This window comes from Lepisma saccharinum, chromosome 13 (assembly GCF_977018435.1).
Source record: "Lepisma saccharinum chromosome 13, izLepSacc3.1, whole genome shotgun sequence".
Classification (NCBI taxonomy): Eukaryota; Metazoa; Arthropoda; class Insecta; order Zygentoma; family Lepismatidae; genus Lepisma; species Lepisma saccharinum.
Window position 1 is genome coordinate 31,581,516 of NC_139241.1, and position 12,221 is coordinate 31,593,736.

The following is a 12,221-nucleotide window of genomic DNA, read 5'->3' on the forward strand; positions in this document are numbered from 1 at the left end:
AGTGTCGGGTTAAATATATGACTATTATGGGGTGGAGTTTGGACTCTTGTCTTCTTATTGGCTCGCTCTGGATCCTGGTGTTCTTATTGGCTGGAGCTTTGTTTTTAGGGAGGAGTGAGTTCCAGGCATGACTGAGCTGAAATCCCACGTCCCTTTTGATTTGCTTTATTTTACTTTGCTTTTTGTACCACTTTTGGCTAATTTGCAAAGATGGGGATGAGGGATGATATGATGAAATTGATGAACGGACACTCACAAACATCCATGCCCAGGCCGGGATTCAAACCCAGGACCCATGGTGTCATAGTGTGATGTAATAACCACTCCACCACGGAGGCTGGCACGTCCCTGTTGAGATTGGTGCTTTCCTGTGATATGGCTATGGCTTCTTTTACTTGTCGGTTCCAATAACTAGCACATTTGGCTTTTTGATGTCAGCAAATAAAACCCTGTGTCCCTCTGTGATGCTGTGTTCTGCAAGTCCTAACTTTTCTGGTTGGAATAATCTGATGTTCATTGCGTCGCTGTTCAATAGTGCCTCCTGTTTGGCCTATACATGGTGTCCCACACTTGCATGGTATACGGTATACTCCTGGAATTTGGAGCTCCAGGTTATCCTTGACTGAGCAGAGAAAAGCCTTGGTCTGAGTGGTGGTCTTTACTCCGTGTCTTGAGAGAATTCTACTTAATTTCCCAGAGGTGTACCCAATAAAAGGTAAAAATGTTGTAGTGGGACATTCTCCTGTGTTGTTGCTAGCAGGGGGGTTGTGTGATGAATGGACCATATCCCCATGTTCAGCTTGTCCAGGTGGTGACAAATTGGCCCTTGTAAGGGCCAAACCATTGTCGGTTTCCACTGAGATGTCACTGTCTTGTTGATGTCACTGATGATGTATCCATTCTGTTGTAGCATGGCTATAAGGTGTTTGAGTTCTGAATGTAGGTTTTCTTCGTCCGAAATGGTTACTGCTCTGTGGGCTAGTGTGTTGAGAACTGCAAGACGTTGAGTCTTGTGGTGGAAGCTAAGGATATTAAGGTACAGGTCGGTGTGAGTAGGTTTTCTATATTGAAGAGAGAGATGCAGAGCTGAATCTGTAAAAGTATACTTTTTCATCTCTCCACTTCTAACCAACGATCCGACCATTCAACGACAATGCTGCATTCCACAGAGAATAGCTTCATTGTTTCAGCTGCATACTGCTGTGTATGTAATTCTGGCCTCGCCACATCCTGTGGGGATTTTCTGTAAGAACAAAGGTTATTGAAAGAAGTATAAAAAATCCTGCAAGGTAAAACTCACTCTCAGTTGGTAATAAGAATTCGTCACGTACAGTGAGTGCAGGATCGTAACAGTTTGGGGCACGAATAACTTAAGGTGTGAGATGCCTCAGTAAGTTGCACCTCAAACCAAGGACTTACATGGATTAACAACACGGTCAGATCTAGATAAGTGTGGAGAGAAAATCAGTTCTCTCATTCCTCTTCTTTCTTCTCCTGACAGAAAGGCAAATTAACTTTGTAAAATGAAACCTCTCGCATTGCATAATTAGTTACATCCCTTGAGACTCTAAGATTCCCTAGCTTAAATTGAGTCACACTTCAATATACACTATGTCCGAGTGTTCCATCTGGTTTCTGGTTTGTGGCGGATTAGGATGTCCAGGAAAGGGAGGCACCCATCTTCTTCTATCTCCATAGTAACCTTGATGTTTGTATGGCGGTTGTTAAGGAATTCCAAGAAACTACGTAATGCCGGTCACCCGTGTGGCCAAACGACGAATTTGTCATCCACATATCTGTAGAAGCAGGATGGTGGATGCAGTGCATCCTTCAGGGCTTCGTGTTCAAAATGCTGCCTGTAGAAATTCACTATGGCTGGTGAAAGTGGTGAACCCATGGTCACACCCTCAGTTTGTTCATAATATTTTCCGTTTTAAAGTAAATATGTCGATTTGAGCATGTGGCGAAAGAGGTGGAAAGTGGCTCCCCAGAAGTTCCAATGTCTCTCACCAAAACTCTTGTGAACAAGGAAACAACGTAGAAACTGACGAGGATGTCTTTTTTCGGAAACTTTGTGTTTATTCTCTGTTCCTGAATTCAGTTGAGTTCTTGACATGATGTCCACCTAGTGTGACTAGAGGTGCAAGCAGGGATGTAAGGTATTTGGAAAGGCAGTAGGTTGGACTGGCTATAGAACTGACAATGGGCCTCAAAGGGACCCCTGCTTTGTGTATTTTTGGTAGGCCATATAATCTGGGAGGCTGGCTGCCATTGGCTTTCAGGTGTTTGCGGATGCTTTCAGTTAAGCTGGATTTCTTGAGAAAGCAGTTTGTTTTCTGTTCCACTGATGCGGTGGGGTCCCTGAATAGTTCTCTGTATGCCTGCTTAGAAGTTCAGTGATCTTCTCCTGGTAGACTGCCATAGGTAGTAGCACTGTCGCATTCCCTTTGTCAGGTGGTAGAATCGTGATTTTAGGGCCGTTCATTCAGATCTAGTGATGTTGGATTTTGGTAGGACCGCTCTCCTGGGGGTCCAGTTGACTTCATGCCGGATTTCTTCTTTGGTGTCTAAAGGCAGGTCAATAATGGCTCATTCAATGCCGGAAATGATGTCCTCAGTGGGTAAAGCTTTTGGTGTAGTAGGAAAATTCAGTCCCTTCTTCAATATGGAAGTTTGGGTGTCATCCAGTTGCTTGTCGGTGAGGTTGATGATGACCTTGTTTGTATCCAGCTCTGGTCTACTGGGTCTTGAAGTCTGTAGTTTTGTTAACTTCTTGGCTTGTTTAGTAGTCAGCTTCAGTCAGAGTCATTCTGCTTGGCTTGATGTCACGATGTCTACCCATTCCCAGTCAGAAGGTGAAATCTGTGAGATTTCAAGGTGCAGTGAAAGTAGGGAGCGGTCTACATGGTCCAGCTGCTGGTGAGTGTAGTGGATCCTTTCTTTTACCAAGGAAAGACTGGTATGTTGTAGAATCTTGTTGATGGCTGGAGAGTGAAGGTGGTAACGTAGTTTTATAAAGTTTGGTGTCGTGTCCTGATCTCTGCATCTCAGTAGAAAGACCAAATTGGTAAGTAGGTGTCAAATCCTGCAAAGTCTCTCCTCCCCGTAAAAGGAATCAAAAATAGGAATTGTAGCTTTCCTGGCGACATGGTTCGAACAAGTGATCTCGAGTTATCAGCCAGGTTAAGTTAACATCGACTTAACCAGCCAAGTTGTTGAGTCGATGTTAAGGAGAGACTTAGATATCGGTGTACCTGTTTATTTAATTGGATTAATGTTGGTGACCACTTGCATTCAGATATGCAAGCATGTTTCATGTGTATATTAATATCTCACCATGTCTAAAGTACTGTAACATGAACTTTTTTAATTGTTAAAAATTTCAAGCATTGATATCAGTGGGAATCAATATGAGTACCAGTATCTGAATGGGTATCAGGCCCTTATAATAATCCATGATTCTTGTCTTCTTGTAAGCAAGGAGTCCCAGGTTCGATACCCGGTGAAGACACATAGTGGTTCATTATCCCACTTTAAACTGTACGTCCAGTCCCGATTAGCCTTATTGTGCATAAAGTAGACTTAAAACACCAACTCAATCAATTTACACACACAAATACACATATTTTCAACATATAATGTGTATGGTGCACTGTTGATTTCCAAAGCCTCACAATTTTGTTGATATTATCATAATATGGTTAAGGACCAAACACTATTAAGTTTTAAGAGGATAACAACATATACAGTAATTTAATAATGTAAATAATAAACCATATACTTTGAGAGATACAATCTATCTATGTATATACAGGGTGTTTCCAGGCTGATGATACAAACTTTCAGGGATGATGGAGAAGGGCACATTTACCAATTTGAGATAAGGAACCCTGGTTAGGAAATGACTTAGTCGAAAGTTATAAGTGAAAATTGGTGTATGAAGATGTAATGCTTTTATTACCTGCACAAGTTTCACAACTGCTACATTCACAACAGTTGTTCAAAGTGGCATCCCCCAGCTTCGCTGCAGGCATGACATCGTCGCACAAAGTTCTGGCGTACCCGTTGGAACAACCCCAGGGTCGTTTGAACAATGTCACAGGCAGCGAGAATTCTTGCCAGGAGATCCTCTTCAGTCTACTACAGGTGTCTCGTCCACAAGACTGTCTTGTCATGCCTGCAGCGAAGCTGGGGGACGCCACTTTGAACAAATGTTGTGAATGTAGCAGCTTGTGAAACTTGTGCAGGTAATAAAAGTATTACATCTTCATACACCGATTTTTGCTTATAACTTTCGACTAAGTCGTTTCTGGATCAGGGTTTCTTATCTCAAATTGATAAATGTGCCCTTCTCCATCATCCCTGAAAGTTTGTATCATCATCAGCCTGGAAACAAGCTGTATACAGGGTCCGGCAGTATGAATAGTAGGATATAAAAAGGACAGAACGTCGAAACAAATCGAATAATTTATTGAAACACACATTGAAAACAAAGAATAATAGATGCCATTACATACCATATATGGCATTTTACTTGGTTTTGAAGATAACGCCCGACAGATGGTCGCCATCACGTTCAGCACATTCTTCCAGGCGGCGAACGAAAACTCGCAACACCCGCTCCAGCATGTCCAATGGGATCGCCTCCACAGCTGTACGTATTCTTGCCTTCAGTTCAGCCATGGTATCAGGACGTGTAGCGTACACTTGACTTTTCAGGTAGCCACACAAGAAAAAGTCAGGGGCAGACAAATCGGGCGACCGTGATGGCCAATGAATGCCCCCAACTCGGGAAATCAATCGACGAGGAAAATGATGGCCCAAGACAGTCATGGACCGGCGGGCCATGTGGGCTGTTGCCCCGTCCTGTTGGAACCATATGTCGTTGTTCACCCTTGGAAGGAGGAAATCATGTAACATTTGGACATAGCGATAGCTATTAACCGTTACCACACGTCCATGAAGATCCTCAAAAAAATATGGACCGATGATGTCAAATGATGCCACACCGCACCACACCGTCACAGGTTCACTGTACAGGTGTTGCTCATGCAGCCAACGAGGAATAAATGGCATCCAGTATCTGTAATTCTGTTTTTTGACACACCATGCAGATCAAAATGAGCCTCATCCAACATCAGTATGTTGTTTCGCATCTGCGGATCGGCTGCTAAAAGTTCCAAGCAACGCAACGCAAAGGTTCGTTGGGCATGTTTATCTTGATCAGTTAGTTTCTGTGCGACCTGCATTTTGTAGGGGTGGAAGTGGAGGTCTTCATGGATGATGCGCTGCAGGGAACGATCTGACATTCCTAGTGCCAAGGCATGTCTGGCAGCAGAACGCCGAGGACTTTGGATCAGTGCTTGACGGGCCTCCTCCACTCGCTCCTGAGTCTGTTGTGTCTTTGGTTGCCACGGGCTTCTCTTTTTTGCACACGATGCAGGAGTCCTGAATTGTTGTGCCCACCGTACAATCGTCCTATGATCCAGAACGTTCTGATGTCGGCCCACCTGGAAATGGCGACGAAAGAGTCGCTGCAAGGTGATTGGAGACTCGTTATTTTTTAAATACGCCTCAAAGGCGAATGCTCGATGTTGCGAACTCCACAAGGCCATACTTACAAATGGCAGTCCTTCCTCAATGCAGCGCGCACACACGTCGTTGCGCAGGCGCAACAGCGACACCGTACTACGTGACTCAAATAAGGCTATTCATTCCGCCGGACCCTGTATATATAAATGGATGTATGTGTGTGTGTATGTTTGTTCCGGTATAACTCTTAAACGTCTGGAGCGATTTCAACCAAACTTGGTACACGTTTGACTTGCAACCTGGAAATAAATACTGTGGGAGTGAGACACCCCTAACATCCCTAGGGGTGGGGATAGGAGGGGGTGACATGTAAAAATAATCGAAAAAGACCAATATTAGTGTCGAATAAATAGTTTTCGGGGTCGCTAAGATGAATAGTGACACTCCCAATGCTGTTCAACTCCAAGTTCATCACCTATCGGGATGGAGGGTGAGAGGGGTGAAAAATAAAATGTCAAAAATTACCTAGATTAGTGTCGAATCCATAGTTTTCGGAGTCTGTAAGCTAATTGGCGACATTTACGATGACCAAACTTGGTACACATATGACTTACAATCTGCAAAGAAATACTGTGGGGGTAAGACACCCCTAGCACCCCTAGGAGTGGGGGTGGAAAGGGGGTGACGTGAAATGACCAATATTAGTGTGGAATCCATAGTTTTCAGGGTCGATAAGACGAATAGTGACACTCCCAATGCCATCCAACTCCAAGACACCCCTAGGGGTGGGGTTAGGAAGGGGGTGACATGTAAAACGACCGATATTAGTGTGGAATCCATAGTTTTCGAGGCTGCTGAGATGAATAGTGACACTCCCAATGCTGTTCGACTGAAAGTTAATTTTACACTATAGTTAGAATTCATTATATTCCTGTCTAATTGAAGATTGGGATAAAAAATACACAGGCAATGCCGTGCAATCAGCTAGTATATTGAATCAAATATAAAAATCATGCTTAAGTTCACAATGCGTGTGTAGGAACTTTTTCTGCTTAAAAGCATTGCAAATTTCAAATTTATATAGTGTAATGTAATCAACATAATTATTTCTCAACTTTGGGCCACCCAAGTCCATCTTCTTCCATTGAGAGACTTTTCAATACCTGCATGAACTTCGAACTCTAGAAGATAATGTTGACAGGAAATATGCTGAATCAGCAATTTTACAAAATATCCAAGAAAGGATGGATGGTAGATGTGAACTAAGGATAAAAGTGTAATCAGCACTTTATTTAAAATAATTCCATGGAATTTAGTACCTTCATTTGGTTGAATGCATGTCCATGAAGCAGTTGGAAAAGTGTTGCTTGCTGGCAAAATTGGATGTGCGTGTCTTCTCAACTCAAGTGCATGGCTCACTATAAGCACACTGCAGAACACTGCAATACAGCTAACTCTGATCCACATGTTAGTGAGAATACGAGGGGACATGGCCGTATTTAGAGGGGGGGTTTCTAGGGTTCAAACCCCCCCCGAAACTTCTGACATGTTGGATTAATGGAAGTTCAGAAACCAAAATGGTAACAAATTTTTAATTTTTTTTTCGAAGCATCACAAAAATACATGGAGACAATGTTGAAACGATCGAGCTAGAATTTTCATACATTTGGAATTCTTAAACTTGAGTGAAACAGGATTTATTCTCAGAATCATAGCCCACCCGCGAACCCACCATTATCACTTCTGCTGTCATCTTTCCAGTGTTGCTCCCGCGTCACAAGGAATATAGACTGAAGATTCCCTTATGATTGTCCCAAAATTCCCTTTCCAGCTTTGAAATTCCCTGTCCGATAAAGTCGAAAATCCCCCTTGATAGGAGCTCAAACCTAGGATCTCCAGTTTTGTAGCGCATTACGTTCGCGATTGAGGTTACAATCCATGCACCAGGCTAAGTTGTTAAGAAGAATATCTGGTTCCACACTTTTCAAAATTCCAAAAATTTAATTTTAAAGTCAAACAACAAAAACTTTATGACTAAAATTTCCATCTAACTTTTAAAGCTTTTCTCTTGAAGGTATCTAAAGTTTAATGACGAAGTATAATAATTGTGCATTTCAGTACACACTGTATGAAACGTAAAAAAAGAAAAAAAAAAGAAAATTGTGCTGGATATTCACTCATCTGTTGGATTGAGTAAGCCCCCTCAAGGATATAACAATAATATAATAATTATTATTAGTAGTATTATTATTATGGAATAAAATTGTTTTATTATTATGAAATTTTAATTATTATTGTGCAATTATTGTTATTATTTATATTATTTAAAATTTCTGGTGACGCCCATGGGAACAATTATGAATGAACCCCTCCCGAAATTTTTTCCTGCCTACGGCCATGCGAGGGGAGACTGATAGGTATTGAGCCTTACCCAGAAAAAAATTGAACTAGGAAGCTGTAACTGCAACACTATTCTACATATTCCCCCAGGAAGTCAATGCACTTGCGACATCTGTCCTACAGATTCTTAAGACCCTGCAAATAAAATTCTTCAGACTGCTGGTGTAATCAATTATTTGCAGCATTATTGCCTCCTGAACACTCCTAAATCGTTGTTCCTTTAGGTGTTTTTTTCAGATGGGGAACAGTTGATAGTCAGATGGAGCCAGGTCAGGTGAATAGGGTAGATGGAAAAACACTTGAAAGCCTAAGGAGGTCAGTGTCGCCATTGTTTCACCTGCAGTGTGTGGCGAGGTATTGTCATGCAACAGGATGACACTTTTGGAGAGCTTCTCTGTAGGTGCTGCCATTTTCACTTTAGATCTTAAAAACAAAGGGAAGTTAAAATCATATAAAGTCGATTTTTGCACCATTACATATAGAAGAACTGACCAGTACACCCTGCAAATTTCAGCCTCCTAGCTCATTTTTTTTCTGGGAAAGGCTCAATACTTATCAGCCTCTCCTCGTATATATCCATGCCATTTGAACGTGACACCACTCTGTCTGCCGTGAATGTCAGCATTGGCTTTGATGTAAATGAATGTGTCGTATTGAAAAAAATATGTATGTGCTCTTTTATGTAGTTTGCTACAGTGGTAAGTGATAAACTGCTATTAGTATTTTTATAATACTGTCACCTACGTACATTTGTAGCACTTTTTTGAAGCAGCAATATTTGCAAATGAAACTTATTTTGTGCATATCCTTCATGTACAAGGTGTGGCAGAAAAGTAATGAGACTGGCAACACTGCACATGAATTGACAACCCTGCTGCCTTCCCCTGCACATGGCAGTTAGGTTAACAACCTGTGCCGTTGTCTCAGTACAAGTTTGAACTTGCTATAGTTGCTATGTGATTGTTGAGAGCGTCTGAAGTGAAGATGTTTCTGTGAGGTGCATTACAAAAATTGACTGGCTGCAAACTCTCCCCATCCCAAGAAAGACATTGATTGATTGATTGATTGATTGATTTGCTTCATTTTACTTCCCTTTTTGTGCCACTTTTGCCTAATTTGCGAAGATGGGGATGAGTGATATGATGAAATTGATGAATGAGCACTCACACATCCATGGCCAGTCCAGGATTCGAACCCGGGACCCTGGTGGTTGCCAACCACTCCGCCATGGGGATCGGCTTGAAGAAAGTGTGAATGAGCAAATCCAAAATCAAATTCGTGCTTTTTTTTTGTTTTGTTTCTTTGAGTCAGGGGATCGCCCACAAGGAATTTGTGCCACCAGGACAAACTGTCAAACAAAATTATTATGGAGAAGTCCTGGAAAGACTCAGGAAAAAAGTGCATGTATGCAACCAGGCATTGCATGTACTTGGATGCCGCACCATGACAATGCCCCATGTTACCCGGCAGTCACCATTAATGAATTTCTGGCAGAAAAAAGTATCCCTGTCATTCCTCAGTCCCCATATTCGCAGGATCTCAGGCCCTGTGATTTCTTTTTCTTCCCCCTGTATCAAAAACCGCTTGAAAGGGTGCTATTTTGGTACTTTGGAAAATATCCAGAAGAGCATAACCGACGAGATGAAGGGTATTCCAGTAGAAGCCTTCCAACACTGGAAAAAACGCCTCCGTCGCTGTGTAACTGCCCAAGGGAACTATTTTGAAGGAGATAACCTTCATTTGTAAAAAGAATCATATTCATGGTTAAAAGAAAATCAGTCATTACTTTTCTGTCACATCTTCCATCATCATTTGTGGATACCATATCTAGTATCTAGTTGGCTACATCCCTGCATGTGCATGTCTAGTTGTTTACACGGTGCAACACAGACTTGTCTACTTTGTTGATTTGGTGTCGGCACTGCTTGCACTACGTTCTGGAGTGGTGTAGTTCATTGTTCATCGAGTTGGTGTAGTGCATGGTGTATGGTCATGTGGTGCATGCTAGCTAACCAAATGAACTTTTAAAGCATCATTTGTACTAGATAATCAAATGAACATTTAAAGCATCAGATAGACATTTCTTTAATTTTTTAAACCCCGCTATCAATCTACTTGGTTGAACGTCATTTCCTTCTACCAGTCAGACACCGGAAAACTAAAATTTCAGTGTTGGCCCAACCTCATGAGAACAATCAGGAAACTGTTTGAAAGAAATATCAGCAAACTCTGGTCTAGAAAGCCTGCTTATAGAAGGAATAGAGTCAATTTGACAACTGTTCATAACTCAATGATAAACCATTTCACAGCCCATGGCCCTCAAATACTGTTGCATTACAGAGCTTAGTTAGAATAAATTATAGCTAAGTCCAAACAATTTGGTAAGTAATTTAGAAATTAAGGATGGACTGTTTTGAAATGATATCCAATACTGATATAAAGTTTACTGATACCGGTAACAAATATGCTACCGTTCCAATAAAAATATCCAAATGTTTCTTGAACAACCTAAATGGTTCATTGACCTTAATAAATGTGTTACCAGATCAACCAAGCTTTTGCAATGCAATAGAAGTTGCATGTTTGGACATATACTTTTTAAAAGTAGGGAATGGAGTTTATATGTTTATATTCATAAAAATGTAACAAAATTACACAATATCTTATCGGTAAAATTACTGATAAACTTATGCACCAATATGCCTACATTGGCCAATATATAGTACCAATTATTCTATTCCATCCCCATAAAAAAAGTAAATGTACACACAAATGTTAACGAAATAAATTATATTTCAAACAGGATTTTAGAATAATAATATATATTTTTTATTAACATGAAACATGCAATATTTCTGCTATAATATTTACCACCACAATTTTATTTTCTTCATTATCAGAAAGTGGTTTATATAGAATTGCTTTTACTGCGTCATAATGGAGAAATGATTAACAAAACAAGAACTGGTCGGTTTCTTTTAACATTTTCTGCCTCATCTTGTTCTTCTAGTTAAATGATGTTCCTTTTAGTGCACGTTATTTCATGTTTCGTGAGACTGGTTCTTCGATTAAAACCCCTATCACAGCAGCTGCATGAATAGGGTTTAACATTCGAGTGTATCAAACTATGGAGGTCACAAGTGTCTTTCCTTGCAAATTTTTTACTACAGAATTTGCACTGGAAAGGTTTCTCCCCACTGTGAAGCTTTACATGTCTTTTAAGGTACCTTTTACATGTGAAGCATCTACCACATTCATTACATCTCATCTTCTGTCCAGAGTCATTATTTGTGTGTGTGGTTTTGTGCAGCATCACACTGTTACTATTTTTTGCATTCATAAATATTGCAGTACAAGAATTTACAGGAAGTTCCTTAGTAGTTTTACTTGATCTGTATTTTCCTCTGGGTACATATCTGGAAACAAATTGTAAATACGGATAGAATAGTATGCATTAATACTGATATTCAGGCTCTTTATAAAATTTCCAAATAGTGATAACAAATATTCTACAAATTCAATATACAATTCCAAGTGTTCAGTAAAAACTTAAGCAGTTCACTGACATCTTCCATTAATGCATGTAATCCTGTGACTGCAATAGACTTTGTCCTAGAAATATTTACTGAGGGTGGTCAGTCTAGGAACCTGATACAAATTCAAGTACAATTCCCAGTTTTCAAAGCTAACTTTCCAAAAATTCAAGGATACAAGCAGACATTTTCTTTATTTCAACCTTACGTACTACCGCCTCTCACCACCTATCCACATACATACTTGCACAAATATATTAACAATATAAAGGGTCTGTGGGATTCCAATGTATCCAAATATTCTCATTCAATTAAATGGGATACATATTTAAAATATTGAATTTAAGGTGCACAGTTTACATTGCCATTTCACACACACAGACTCGAAATACACCTGCAAACACAAATTACAAATGTTACGGGATATACTAACCTGCGAAAAATTGTTAATTGTATAAAAATTTCAAACTCAAATTTACCTAATCAACTTCAAGATATCTTGCACTAAACTTTCGTCTGTCACAAAGGATAATAACAAAGTAAATGGGTTGAGAGAATTATATGTTATTTTTCACCCAACTATCTTTTTCTTTCTCGATAAAAATTAAAACTAAACTGTGAAAAACTTGCCTCAGGACATTTATAAATATGTATAAATTGAATGGGACTAGGATTAATAATAGTTGCAATTTTTCACGTCTACAGAAAAAAATTCACACATTATTCCCGGAGTCAATAATTCACGCAAAATTCCAG

At 40.2% G+C, this 12,221-nt stretch overlaps 1 protein-coding gene across 3 annotated transcripts in view; it reads right to left on the reverse strand.

Moving 5' to 3' along the window:
• The window catches only part of LOC145996914 (uncharacterized), a 103,556-nt gene that overhangs the window by 14,038 nt on the left and 77,297 nt on the right, over positions 1 to 12,221 (reverse strand). Inside the window, exon 4 of one of the 3 annotated variants that reach the window (XM_083133485.1) lies at positions 10,738 to 11,348. The exons of the other annotated variants lie outside the window; for them this stretch is intronic. Coding sequence (XP_082989611.1) covers positions 10,943 to 11,348 — 406 coding nt within the window. The 3' untranslated portion in view covers positions 10,738 to 10,942. Of the gene's footprint in view, positions 1 to 10,737; positions 11,349 to 12,221 lie in introns of those variants that run through there. 3 annotated transcript variants of the gene reach the window in all.